This window comes from Parambassis ranga, chromosome 9 (genome assembly GCF_900634625.1).
Source record: "Parambassis ranga chromosome 9, fParRan2.1, whole genome shotgun sequence".
NCBI lineage: Eukaryota > Metazoa > Chordata > Actinopteri > Ambassidae > Parambassis > Parambassis ranga.
The window spans coordinates 22993390-23008304 of NC_041030.1; the positions used below are offsets into that span (position 1 = coordinate 22993390).

The 14915-nt window shown below is 42.2% G+C and overlaps 1 protein-coding gene, 1 long non-coding RNA gene and 1 pseudogene across 2 annotated transcripts; all 3 read left to right on the plus strand.

Moving 5' to 3' along the window:
* The first annotated feature begins 610 nt into the window (after window positions 1–610).
* On the plus strand, window positions 611–3629 carry LOC114440986 (uncharacterized). The gene is made up of 5 exons (XR_003671233.1): window positions 611–744; window positions 1080–1134; window positions 2617–2763; window positions 3095–3149; window positions 3397–3629. It is a non-coding gene; the product is annotated as an uncharacterized LOC114440986 (long non-coding RNA).
* Window positions 3630–5917: 2288 nt separating this feature from the next.
* On the plus strand, window positions 5918–7789 carry LOC114441218 (GTPase IMAP family member 2-like; annotated as a pseudogene).
* A 14-nt stretch (window positions 7790–7803) lies between these two features.
* Window positions 7804–10035, plus strand: LOC114440975 (GTPase IMAP family member 8-like). The gene is given in 6 exon segments (XM_028413672.1): window positions 7804–7864; window positions 8083–8403; window positions 8406–8467; window positions 8469–9264; window positions 9351–9704; window positions 9707–10035. Coding segments are annotated over 5 exon segments (1608 nt in total). The 5' UTR covers window positions 7804–7864; window positions 8083–8141; the 3' UTR covers window positions 9841–10035.
* The last annotated feature ends 4880 nt before the right edge of the window (window positions 10036–14915 follow it).

Here is a 14915-nt window from a genome sequence, read left to right on the forward strand (position 1 = left end):
TGTGTGTGTCTGTGTGTGTGTGTCTGTGTGTCAGTTAAATGAGTGTGTTAGCAACAGTAAGCACAAATGTCTTACTGAAGCATCTTTATGTGACAGTGACTGTGAGGCGGCGCTAGAACAACCTGTCTGAGAGAAGAGAAGGATCACATGACGTCTGCTGTGCTCTCTGCACATGTCGCCATGTTTCCAGTAAACAGCACGTCATGAGAGGATGCTGTAGAAGTGTGTATTCAGTGTAGAAAGACTTCACAGGCTGAGGTGGTTACTGCTGTTATATATTATATTTAACCTCAGCATTTTATCTGACGTCTGGTCCAGTACGTCTTAAACTGAATCAGTGGTGGGAAAAATTGAAACAACTTGGTTTAACCTTAATGACTGATGAATGATCACACCTCAGGGTCTGTCTTTGTGTGTCTTTGTGTGTCTGTGTGTGTCTGTCTCTCTCTGTCTTACAACAATAACACATCAGAATCATTTGATATCTTATCGTGTCTAAATGTCTTTGATCAATATAAATATCTGTGGCTCTGCTTCCTGTCTGTCCTCCACCCCCACTCTGCACACGGAGTGTTTAACACTTTCACTTTCTCTCAGCACTGACGGAGCAGCAGGACTTTCATCGTGCTGCTGGAACAAAGAGTGTTTAATGCAGGAGTAACTCAGAGCAGCCTGTCCATAACACACTGATCAGATGTATTGACCCGAGAGGACACAGAAGAACAGAGTATTGATCATCATCAGGTGAGTTTGAGGAGGAAGATGAAGGAAAACAAGTCACACACGAAGATTTTATATGTTAGAGTTTATAAGTTTATAAGTCTGTGGATCAGATTCAGTTCAGTTTAAATGTGGAAACATTTCAAGTGTTTTCACTTCGACACCAACAACACTCGTTTTATTGATACAGTTCAGCCACCATCTTAGATTTCTGTGACAGGACGCAGGTTAAACTTCAGAAACACTTACACAGGTCCAGCTGATCAGATCAGCTACAGATCATTTCAGAGTTCAGAGGGTTAATCATTGCTGTGTGTGAACAGTACATTAACAGAACATTCACTAACTTCTGCCCTCAGCTGATATTCTCAGTGATCCTCTCAGCAGAGCTCATCATGGCGTCTGCAGGACCAGGTGAGTCCACTCAGACTTTATTATTGTCCTCCCTCTGTCCACATGAAGCTCTCTGATCCTGTTACATCATTAAAGTCACATTGAACCTGAGTGTAAACATAGTCTGAACTCCTCAGTGAGGATGAACTGCAGTGAAGCTGCTTTGATGTGTCATTCAGCCGTCTCCATGTCATGTGACCAATAGGGGTGGGCGAATCGATCTAAATATCGATAGTATCGATACCAACGTTAGGATCAGTAATTACTCGATACTAACGTGATGAGATCAATATTTCTCTGGAAGTTTCTCTTCTATACCTTCAGCAACTTTACTCGTATTTCTATCTCTTTCTATCTCTGGAGTTTGGTTTATTTACATGAAGTGGATCCTGGCAGGTTTACAAACTGAACCCAAGAGCTTGAAACAGAACGGACTTGTAGACCTTCTTCATGCAGCCGGATCAGTTCTGATTCAGCATGAACCACCTTCAAGAAACTCAAACTTCAAACCAGACATCACACAGAAGTTAAGAGGCATGAAGGAGGAGTGTTTCAGAGCAGTTAGAGTCATGCAGAGAACACGTCTTAACTGGAATGTGGGACAGAAAACCTGTTTGAAAACCAGTCTGAAGAAGAATGCAGACAGAACTAACCACATGCTTCACTTTTCTGGTTCTGAAGAACCAGTGCTGTTTGTCCTGAAGGCATTAGTGTCCTCACATCCCCTGAGCCCTGTGTTTCTTTGGGAGCTTCTCTCAAACGGCACCTTATGAAGTGGCTTCATTCTAATTCACACAGTGTTCAGCTGTGCAGTCACCCAGCTACACTCTGACACGGTGTGAAAGACGCTTGGTTACCTGCTCCAGTCTAAATGTCCAGAGGCCACAGTGAACCGGCTGTGTGTGTGTCTGTGTGTGTCAGTTAAATGAGTGTGTTAGCAACAGTAAGCACAAATGTCTTACTGAAGCATCTTTATGTGACAGTGACTGTGTGGCGGCGCTAGAACAACCTGTCTGAGAGAAGAGAAGGATCACATGACGTCTGCTGTGCTCTCTGCACATGTCGCCATGTTTCCAGTAAACACAGCACGTCATGAGAGGATGCTGTAGAAGTGTGTATTCAGTGTAGAAAGACTTCACAGGCTGAGGTGGTTACTGCTGTTATAGATTATATTTAACCTCAGCATTTTATCTGACGTCTGGTCCAGTACGTCTTAAACTGAATCAGTGGTGGGAAAAAATTGAAACAACTTGGTTTAACCTTAATGACTGATGAATGATCACACCTCAGGGTGCTGTCCCTGTGTGTGTGTGTGTGTGTGTGTCTGTCTGTGTGTGTCTCTCTCTCTGTCTCTCTGTCTTACAACAGTAACACATCAGAATCATTTGATATCTTATCGTGTCTAAATGTCTTTGATCAATATAAATATCTGTCGCTCTGCTTCCTGTCTGTCCTCCACCCCACTCTGCACACGGAGTGTTTAACACTTTCACTTTCTCTCAGCACTGACGGAGCAGCAGGACTTTCATCGTGCTGCTGGAACAAAGAGTGTTTAATGCAGGAGTAACTCAGAGCAGCCTGTCCATAACAGACTGATCAGATGTATTGACCCGAGAGGACACAGAAGAACAGAGTATTGATCATCATCAGGTGAGTTTGAGGAGGAAGATGAAGGAAAACAAGTCACACACGAAGATTTTATATGTTAGAGTTCATAAGTTTATAAGTCTGTGGATCAGATTCAGTTTAAATGTGGAAACATCTCAAGTGTTTCACTTTGACACCAACAACACTCGTTTTATTGATACCTGCAGTTCAGCCGCCATCTTAGATTTCTGTGACAGGATGCAGGTTAAACTTCAGAAACACTTACACAGGTCCAGCTGATCAGATCAGCTACAGATCATTTCAGAGTTCAGAGGGTTAATCATTGCTGTGTGAACAGTACATTAACAGAACATTCACTAACTTCTGCCCTCAGCTGATATTCTCAGTGATCCTCTCAGCAGAGCTCATCATGGCGTCTGCAGGACCAGGTGAGTCCACTCAGACTTTATTATTGTCCTCCCTCTGTCCACATGAAGCTCTCTGATCCTGTTACATCATTAAAGTCACATTGAATCTGGTGTTCTCTGTGAGCACAGAAAGAAGCACAGTAATAATGTAACTTTATAGGTATGATGATATTAATATGGTCTGGACCACCGATCAGATCATTTTAAATGTGTCTAGATTAGTTTTTAAATGTTCGCATCAGGCTCTGATCTGTGTGTGTTCTTACAGGTGATGATGGTTCACAGCAGCGCAGCCACAGCCCTGAGTTTGACCGTCCTAACTGTGAGTCACACTGAATGAGAAGCTACAAAATGTGACAATCACACAATGAGATGATTTTTACAGGAACATTAGGCAGTGCAGTCAGTAACAGACAATATCAATCAACACTTTATTTATATAGAGAATGCTGAAGCAAAGTGCTTTACAGAAAGACCCCCAGACACACACACACACCCAAAAATGCGTACCATGCACACATGCACCCACACACACACTTATTAAAGAAATTTAATGTATTAAAAAACGACTTAAATTAAAAGAAAAATAACACAGGATAAAGGATTAAAAGATACGGACCAAGAAAACACTGTAATTACTTGCAAGGTTTGCAATGCGACAAGATAAGATAAAACTTTATTAATCCCGAGGAAATACTTGAAGGGAGAGGAGACACTGAGGAAATACACAACAAAGAAATCCATAAAATCAAACAGTCAAACAATCAATAAAACAATACGACTTAAAATGAGCTTAAAGAACTAACAGAACTGTGCATAAACTAAATAAATACATAAATAAATAATAGCATTCATAAAATCTAACGAGTTAAACACATAGTAAAATCATAAATAGGCTGGAACTAAAAAGCGATGAATGTAACATAATTAATTAAAAAGCCAGGTCTTCGCTTTTAAAAACGTCCACACTAGCTGCTGCCCTCAGGTCCTCAGGCAGGCTGCTCCACAGACGAGGGCCATAGAAAGTAACAGACAGTACAGTCAGTACCAGATCCGATCCCTTTTTCTTGCCTTTTAAGTGTTAAATAATGTATTTGTATATATTCCTACTCTAGCGTGGCCCTCCAAGTGTAGCTAAACATTGACATGATCGTTTAAGCCAATAAATTCAATCAGATGTTTAAAGTTTTATCATCTGATCCTGACATTTTTATACAGTATTGGTCTGATACCAATGCTGAATATCGGATCGGTTCATCCCTAGTTACAATATTTAATTTTATGCCTAATTTGTACATTTATTTTAGTTGTGATGGCAGAAGATAATTTATTAATCCCTATTCTGTCCTCGCAGTGAGTACCAGTCCAGAGCTAGACAGATAGCTAACAAGTCCTCCAATAAAAACAAGGCGTGACTTTTCTTGTGTTATTGTTGGTCATGTGGATATGCTCACATTACTTGTAAAACTGTAAACAGAAAATACAACAATCCAAATTAGTATGCTAAAACACCGTCTTAAACCATTTTAACATAACTTAAACATCAAATGAACATTTAAAAAGAGAGAAGAAAAAGGCTTAACTCAAAAACAACAGCACAATATTATTTAATATACTTAAAGATAAAACTTTGCTGTACTTACAGACAAATACTGTCTCAGGCATCAATGAAACAGATATTCCACAGAAGCATGACCGTTTGTTGCTGTCTGCTCTAACAATGAGAAGTGCACCGAGCCTGCTGTGGAAATCCCCTACTACTGCATGTCATTACCACAAAAGGCCAATAGGTGTCACTATATTACCTCAAATTACTTTAAAATCTCTTAGTGAGGCAGAACAATCCCACAGGACATTCTTTTGCAGAGGTAATGTTGTCATGGTGACAGGTATTCCCAATCACACAATATGTAAAGAGCGATTTCAGTACTGCTGCTGCATGTCAGAGCCCACAGGCCTGAGCATGTTAAATGTTAATGTGACAGCACAGCTAGAAGACCGAAGTACAGTTTGTTTGAAGGGTGACCAGGAGAAAGACTCTTCTGTCTAAAAAGCACATGAAGCATGGTGTTCACAAAACTGCATCTGAATAAACAGCAACACCTGTGGAATGTCCCATGGACACATGAGCCCAAAGTGGAGGTGTTTGGTCATGATGTTTCTGAAGCTTTTACACAAAACAAACATTAACCTGACTCTAAGAGACTTTCTGCCTCTAAATCTCAGACATTTCACATAATTCAGATTGTATTTGAAGTGTGTATTTGTCTTGCACTGTTGTGACACCGTAGCCCTCAGCAGCCTACGCTCTTACACAATTCCTGTTAGTAAACTGTTTGCTACCCTTTTTACTATCCATCCTATATTGATATCATACAGCAGCCTGCTCGCCTGTTTTATGAATACTTTTATTATTGTTATTCACATAGTTTACAGACCTCACTCCCAGTTTCAGGGTGTCTGTGGGGTTTTAAAAGTATTAAAGGTGATAAATTAATATTGAAAAAATTAAGGCCATTAAAAGTGTTAAATTAGTTTTTTTTTTAATTTGGTATTATTGTCTTAAAATAGGTATTATTCTCTGAGGTGTCCTATTTTGAATTGAAATTCTATTCTGCTAAAGTTTTAGTTTAAACGGTGGGGCTGTAGCCATATCCAGATCCTTGTCTCAGCTGTTTGACACGCCATATTCAGTGGTCGCTCCACATTCAAACACTGTGTGCTGGCGGCTTACAGTTTTGGTTTGCTAGGCATATCTTCAATGTCCAGTCTAGACAACTATTATCATCATGGGCAGATCCAAGTTTTCTGACAGCTGGGTGGAAGACCCAGCATTTAAGGACTGGCTCAGGTCTGTAGTAGGGAATAACCGGCAGGCTTATTGTTCGGGTTGTAAAAACATTTCACTGTCAACTGGATGGGAGCTAACGCACTTCGGTCACATATGCAATCCACTAAAGATACATGTGCGGTCGGCGAGAGCAAGTTAACTCTACCACTCAACTGTCTGTGCTGCTGCACCACCACCACAGACTAGTGCAACTATAACGTAAGTTTGCAGTTTGTATTTAACATAGTTCAGATGTTCATTCAATATGACTTATGTTGTATTGTAGTACATTTGCATAGTCTTCTCTGCCACAGTAAACCACCGTGACCTTTCAATGTGTAGGATATTCTGGCAGACCTTCAGTAAACACAGAGAATAGACACCATGAGAGCTCCACAGCCAAGCTGTCAGTCTTCCATTTTTAGGCAGTGATAGATGGAACCAAGATATTTTTCCTAAACCAAATACCGATTGATCGAGACAGAGACCAGTGGAAGTAAAAACAAGTGTTGATCAGAGCCATGTGTCCCTGATGATCCACAGCAACTTTCACTTTGTGTGACATCACACAGCAGGATGAAGCTCTGCCCTCATGTTTAAAGCTAATGGATTGTAGTTTAAGTATGAATGTATGTGACGAGCTGGGTGTGAGAACAGTTTTATGCTCCAGTTATTCTTAGTAGCAGTAACCTGCTGAGCACACTGTGCACGCTCTAAGCTTCATGCTGCTCTCTGGTTATGCCCTCTGTCTTCCTGCTGGTATCACATACCTGAATGATAATTTGCTTTATCTCCAAATAGTCTTCTTCTCCTTTGTTCTCTTCTCTTCCCCCAGCTGGCTATCAGCAGAACTGAATTTGAACCGAAAGAATTGTACTTTAGCAGGCCATACATAATAACTCATAGTTCAATGTTACTGTGATTCCTTTAATGGGATAAATGAATGTTGTTGTGTTCTTATAGTTGCAGATCACCACTGAAGCGCAGCAGCAGTCTTCTTTTCCTGCCTCCTAGCAGTGAGTCTGTGTCAGAATTATGTTGCTTTAAACTGTGTTTAATGAGTGATCCTTCAAACAGAACAATAATTAGTGTTGCACATTATGATGTTCAGTTTCATGTGTTCAAAGTACAATACCTTTGTAACCACAGATGGGCAAGAAATTCTTAACAGTTTATGACAGACATGTTTTAATGTGTGCAGCAGACTCAGTTGACAAAAACACCTGTTATAAAAAATGAGACCACTATGGACTATTAACATAATATAATTACAGTGTTTGTCTCACAGTGTCTGAGCTGAGGGTGGTTCTGCTGGGCAGCAGCTGGTCTGAGAGGAGCTCAGTGGGAACTTCTTACTGGGAAAGAACAAGTTTTACACAGAGGAAGAACCAGACAGCTGTGTGAGAGTCAGAGGACAGATGAAGGGCAAAGACATGGTTCTCATCAACACTCCAGATCTGCTGCATCCAAACCTGTCTGCACACAGACTGACAGAGTTCATGGAGAACTGTGTGAGACTCTCTGCTCCTGGACCTCATGTGTTCCTGCTGCTCCTACAGCCTGAAGACTTCACTGAGGGACACAAAGAGAGGCTCTGCAGAGTGCTGACACGATTCAGTGATCATTCAATCACTCTCTGATACTGATATCAGAGCCCAGAAAGAGGAGCTCAGGTTCCATTGAAGACTACATGAAACATCCATCACTGAGAGACATGATTCAAAGATGTAAAGATAAGCTGCTGTGGCAGAAGAAGCTTAAACAAAAGCAGCTTCTCAGAGTGATAGGAGACATGGTGGGAGGAGAACCATGGAGGTCATGTGAGCTGTGATGTTTAGTAAAGAGGCATCAAGTGGTCCTCCAACCTTCAAACAAGGAGCCACTGATGTCCAGGATCCTGTTGGAGGTACTGAGTGATGAATGCAACATGTTTGTTACAGACATGTGAGAGTGATGTCACAGAATCATACTGACATCTGTCCCTTCTTGACATAACTGTCTTTATTACAGGGACAGCCATGTCAGGAAGTCGAGCTTCAAACAGCTGAAAGTCAAATATATGTTTAATCAACATTCATATTTTAATGAACAGGATGCTGCAGATGTTTTGTTTGTTTGTTGCAGATGGATTCAGAATCATCTTGTTTGGCAAAAGTGACGACAAAAAAACAACACTAGGAAACATGATCACTGGGAAAAAGGAGTTTCATGTCCCAAGAGTCTTTGCACAAAAACAGTGTGTAGCTGCCAGTGGAGAGTGGAACCAGAAACCTGTGACAGTGGTGAACACTCCAGATATCTTCAGTCTGTCTGTGAGAACACTGAGAGAGGAGATGAAGAGCTGTGTGAATCATATGTCTCCTGGTCCAAATGTCCTGCTGCTGTTAGTGAGACCTTCAGATTTCAGTGAAGAGGACAGAAAAACCATGAAGTCCATCCTGAGTCTCTTGGTCCACATGTCTTCAACCACTGCATGGTCATCCTGACACATGAGAGGAGAAGAGAACGAGGCTCTGAGACAACTCATCCAAGACTGCAGACAAAGACAGCTCAGAATCAATGTGGATAAAAAGGAGTTAATGCAGAGAATGGAGGACATAGTGACAGACAACAGAGGAGGAAGTCTGACATTAACTGAAGAAGATCCTGTGACAGTGAAGAAAGACTCCAAACCTGCTCTGAACCTGGTTCTGTGTGGGAGCAGAGCAGCAGAGAAGACCTCAGCAGCAGAGGCCATTTTAGGTCAGACAGAGCTTCATTCAGTCTGCAGCTCCTCAGAGACTGTTGGACATCAGACAGAGGTGTGTGGACGTCGGGTGTCCCTGCTGCAGCTGCCTGCCTTGTATGGAAAAGCTCAGGAGGCAGTGATGGAGGAATCCTTCAGGTGTGTCTCCCTCTGTGATCCTGAGGGCGTCCATGCCTTCATCCTGGTCCTACCTGTGGCTCCCCTCACTGATGAAGACAAGGCAGAGTTACAGATCATCCAGAAGACATTCAGCTCTCGAGTCAATGACTTCACCATCATCCTGTTCACTGTGGACTCAGATCCTACACATCCAGCTGTGGATGACTTTGTAGTAAAAGATGAAGACATTCAGAGGTTACGTCAGAATTTTGGAGGAAGAGCTGTTTTAAATCTGAAAGACCAGCAGCAGATCAGACAGCTGTTGGACACTGTGGACAGCATGAGACTCAGAGGCAAACTCAGCAGCTACACAATGAAAACATTTCTGTTTAGCAAAGTGGATGAAACTTGTAAAGTTCAGGCTGAACTTCAGCAGCTGAAAACAAAGGCAGGGCTCACTGGTACGTTTGTTTTTGGTTTATTATTGGTCCTCAGAGTGCTGTCCTCTGTCTCCTTTATGATGAGTTTGTGTGTTCCTGTTTCACAGCTGATGCAGAGCAGCAGAGCTCAGAGAGTCTCAGGATCGTGCTGATCGGGAAGACTGGCAACGGAAAGAGTTCTTCAGGAAACACCATTCTGGGAAGGAGAGAGTTTAAAGCTCAACCAAGTCAAACATCAGTCACTAAATATTGTCAGAAAGAACAAAGTGAGGTGGACGGTCGTCCTGTTGTTGTGGTCGACACTCCTGGTCTGTTTGACAATACTTTGTCCCATGAAGAGGTTAATGAGGAGATGGTGAAATGTATCAGTCTGCTGGCTCCAGGACCACATGTCTTCCTGCTGGTGGTACAGATTGGAAGACTCACAGCAGAGGAGAAGGAGACATTAAAACTCATCAAAGAGTGTTTGGAAAGAATTCAGAGAAGTTCACCATCATTCTGTTCACAAGAGGAGATGATCTGGAAAATGAGATGTCCATTGAAGATTATATTAAACAGCAATGTGATGCTTCCTTTAAGAAGCTGATCAGTGACTGAGGAGGAAGATACCATGTGTTCAATAACAGAGATAAAAACAACCAGACACAGGTCAGAGAGCTGATAACAAAGATCGACACCATGCTGAAGGAAAATGGAGGCAGCTGCTTCACCAATGAGATGCTGCAAGAGGCCGAAGCAGCCATAAAGAAAGAAATGCAGAGAATCCTGGAGGAGAAGGAGGAAGAGATGAAGAGAGAGGGAGGAGCTAGAAAGAAAACACGAGGAGGAAATGAAAGAAATGAAAGAAAGAATGGAAAAAGAGAGAGAAGACATGGAAAAGGAGAGAAGACTGAGAGAAAAACAACTGGAGGAAATGAAAGAAAAGATCAACAAAGAACATGAGAGAAAAGAAAGAACAGAAGGAGCGAGAAGAAGATGACAAGAAGAGAAAAGAGCAGGACGAATGTGAACGGCAGAAGTGGGAAAAAGAACGAGATCTCTGGAAACAAAATTAAGTCGGAATCAGAGGAAAAGAAAACCATTGACAGAAAACTGGAACAACGCAGAAAAGAGATGAGTAAGAAGCAAGAAGCTTGGGAGAAGGAGCGAAAAGAGTGGTGGGACAAACGATATAAGGAAGATGAAGAGAGATGGCAGAAAGAGCAAATAAAAAAAAAAAGCTACAAGAGTATAAACGACAAAGAGCAACAGATGAAAAGAAAAGGGATGCAGAAGATCAAAAAAGAAGGGAAAGGAGGAGAAGGAAAAAAAAGAATTAGAGGCAAACCACCAGAAAGAAATGGACAACATGAAGAAGAGATATGATGAGGAGGCTAGAAAACAGGCTGAGGAGTTCAATGAGTTTAAAGATAAATACCTCAAAGAACAGGAAGCTCTGAAGGAAAAGCATGACAAAGAACTGCAAGATCTAAAGAAAAAGCACGAAGAAGAAATACAAAAGAACAAAGAGGCACACAGCAAGTACATGCAGTTGCAAGAAAACGCAAGTCAGAAAGAAACTCTACTCCAAGGCACACTACAGGCAAAAGAACAGGAACTGCAAAAGGAAAAGACTACCACAGAGACTAATCAGCAGAAAATTCAAGAACTGGAAGAATTGAGGAAGAAACATGAAGAAGAAATTACCCAATTAAAAAATTCCTTTTTTATAAAAATCAAAGAGGTGTGTACCATCTGCTGATTATTCTAAGTTGAGGTCACTGTGGGTGGTTGCCTACCTAAAACCTTTACAGACTCATTCACTGGATTTGCTGTTGTCTGGAGTGCAGTCTGTTTCTCAGACCACCTCTCATGTTCACCCTTGCTTGTTTCCTCTGGTGCACCAAATTGAGAAATAATTTCACCAGAGAAGGGATGGATGAAGCTATTTTTCTTAAACTGGAAAGAATTATAGCAGAAGAGCGTATGTGACACTCCATTCACAATGGAACCCCATCAAGCATGTTTGTATTTTTCTTCATGTCAACACTTCACACAATCGTGACCTGGACAACTGGGAAGCAAATAATTCCCCAGTATCAAAATGGAGTGACAGATAAAATAAAATCACAACGATGCAACGAGATGCTTTCATCTGTGTAGGAAAATTAACATGTTTAATTTTAAGCCTATTTTCACACACTGTTCTGAACCATCATAATATAAACAACCAAACTGGATGAGGAACCTTTATTTACACACCTTATTCAATTGTATTTTTTCTATAATTTTACATTTTACATCTGAATGTTCACATGTTGATGTAATCATTTAATCTTATTTGGCTGGAGAAACTTAATAGTTAATATTTCTTGTACATTTGTCATTTGCAACCTTGATTAAAATAAGAAACTTATTAATAAAGAAGTTAGTAAGAGCCTTTTAAGTTAGTTTATTTGTAATAATAATTTAGTTAAAAATGTGAAACTAATAATTTAATTATAAAGACCGTTGCTAAAATACATAATTTAGTAATTAATTATTCAGATTGCAGCTAGACGCATAGGAAGCCACACAGTTTTTTGACCGAGCTTAACGTGTCTATTGTATTTTTTGTGTGTTTAGTACATTTTTGAAAAGAAGATTCGGTCTTGCTTGTGCTTTTTCAAAATAGTCGTTGGACAAGCTGCAAAAGTGGTACAGAAGGGTTTGCACAGGAGTGCCACTACAAAGTTGTTTTTAAATAAGTTGTTATTTTTCTGAATTGTTTCCATGAATGAATGAACATATTATGCAGTTTCTTTATCTAAAATGTGTGTGCAAACATGTCATTTAGACATGGAAAAGGTGTTACGAGGCGTACAAGGAAGGAGATCCAGGCGCAGGTAAAAATAATTCACTTTAATGGTGGAACAAAAATCAACCTCGAAGGCGAATAAGGCAACAGTCCAAAACAACAAAAGGCAACCACGAGGGCGAACTACGATGAGTCTTCAAAAACTAAAGGTGACCACGAGGGCGGAAAACAAAACTCCAGGTCCAAGGCGAGGGACAACTGGGCGGCGTGGCAGATGACCAAAACAAGAAACAAGAGGTAAGTCAAAGGATTTCTCTAGGACGACGAGAAGAGGCTGGTTGCTTACTACATGGAAATAGTGAAGAACTGGCGCCGAAGCGAAGGGAGGTGGTGCTTAAATAGCAGATGGGATGACAGGAAATCGGACACAGGTGAGTAGCCGCCATGACTCCACCCAGCTGAGCCTACGCACCTGGAGAGAGCAACAAAAGACAGAGACAAGCAAGGCAGGAAAAGAAACGACAGGAAGTGCAAGGAGAGCAGTTCTCACCACATAACAAAAGGAGAGAAGACTAAGAGAAAAACAACTTGAGGAAGCGAAAGAAAAGATCACAAAGAACATGAGCAGAGAAAGAAAGAAGACAAGAGGAAGAGACAACAGAAGAAACTCAAAGACAAGCTTCAGAACAAAAATCGGAGATCTGGAGGAAAAACTACAATCGGAGTCCAAGTCAAAGGAAACAATCGACAGAGAACTGGATCAATTCAGAGAAGAAATGAGGAAGCAACAAGAAATCTGGGATAAGGAAAGAGAAGAACAGGAGGACAAACGAAAACAAAAAGATGAACAGAAACAAGAGGAACTCAGGAAACTCCAGGAAAAATATGACCAGGAAAAAAGAAGAAGAACGACTGAGAAGAAAGCAGGAAGAGAAAGAGCGGAAAGAGTTAGAGGATAACTTTAAAAACAAATGGAGGATATGCAGACGAAGTATGAAGAGGAGGCCAGAAAACAAGCTGAAGAGTTCAACGAGTTCAGACAGAAATATGACAAAGAGTTTCAAGAGCTGAAGAGCTTTGTATGTTGTAAAATTGAAGATGAATTGGTAACTCCTCTCTCTGCCGGCCTTGCAGCCTCAGTGACTCACAGATATGAAGACATTTCATTTCATTCCATCTGTATTTTCAGAGCTCAGCACTGTGAGCTGTTTATCTGTCCAGAAGCTGCCGTCTGTGCTCTGAAGAGTGACTCAGACCACAGTGACCTCTTGTGGTTGTATGAACAAGTGCATGCAGGTCTGGGACTCATCTCCATGGTAACCAAGATAATGATAACACATACTACTAAATTGCATTACAACCAATATTTGACTGAAACAAATTACTGTAAATCACCTAAATATTGAATGTATTCAGATGCTGGATGCAAAGCTTCATTCACAGGACTCAGAGCAACAAGAGGGACAAACACACATCAGTCATTAATAATCAGAGGGAGACTCAGACCAGCTGAAACCTCAGCCTGTTAAAACAGGATCACTAAAAGCCACTGGATACTAATATAACTGAGCTCTCCCTGAAACTTCTTTGGTTTCTTTCTCCCTGGGTTCCTGTAGGTTCCTGTAGGTTCCTTGTTTGAAATGTTTCTCTTTTTTTTTAACATCCAGGACAAGTTCAATATGTGTCATTACAATTGTTAATCAGTGGAATGTTTTGTTGGTTTTTCATGATTTAGTTTAGTATTTTGTGGGTTTGGGTTTGTTCTTTCAATAAAACTCACCTGGAAGCTGAATCCTTTGCCTGCGCCTTGAGTCCTCTCTACCAGCTGACAGTGTCTGTGAGCTCATGGAACCTGATCCACATCAGTTTATTTCATTTCATAATTTAAATTCATGGTCCAGAAATAACACGCTGATAATTATGCATCTCTGTTGGAGAGCTGTGTTTCAGTTCATTATATTATTATTTGACTTTTATTATTTTGAAAGTCAAATGATGTTTTTTCTTGTTGACGTGACTTCCTGTAGTCTCGCAAGCTCTCGCGCACGGGAGAAGACAGGAGCGGGGAGAATGAAAATGGCGCGAGAGGAGCGCTAGTTCTGCTGTTTGGAGTCCATCCACGGCTCATCCACTGAGCCGTGGATGCTCTCAACCTACCACCCTGTGTTCCGGAAGATGGAGGAGTTCCCCCCTCCGGTGGCTCCAGCACTCCCTGCCTGGGCCGTTCGCCCAGCCCCTGCTACCACTCCCTCCTCGCCTGTTCCTGCTTCAGCTGGCAGGTCGACGATGTCGCCCCCAGCTCATCTCTCCCTGGGTGTTCCCTCAGAGGCCGATGGCTCCGTTCAACCCAGAGGGGCAGGTCTTCCCGCTCCGTCAGGGGCGGACTACAGACGGCGTCGCTCTTCCCCGCTCCGTCAGGGCGTACTCCAGACGACGTCGCTCCTCCCCGCTCCTTCAGAGGGCGGACTCCTGATAACGTCACCTCCTCCTGCACCACCCGAGGGGGTGTTTCGGTGCCGCCTCCAAGGATTTATCTGCCGCGAGCTTTTGGATTTTTATACCTTGGAACATTAGCAGCATTGACACTGACTGTAGGGGTGTCTTTCCTCAACGCTAAAGGGGCTTTGGCCTGGGTTCCAGCCCAGGCCCTGATGAACCCTCAGCTCCGGGTCCCAGTCCTGACCCTGGTGGGGTTCCGTCCCCAGTCTCCTGTCCTAATCCTAGTGGGGTTCCGCCCCCGGCTTCCTGTCCTGACCTTAGTGGTCCACCGCTCCCGAGCCTCTGCTCCGGTCCTGGTGGGCCTCCTACTGAGTCCTCGTCCTGACCCGGCGGTCCACCATCCCCGAGCTCCAGCTCCAGTCCTGATGGGCCTCCTCTTCTGAGGGCTAGCCCAGAC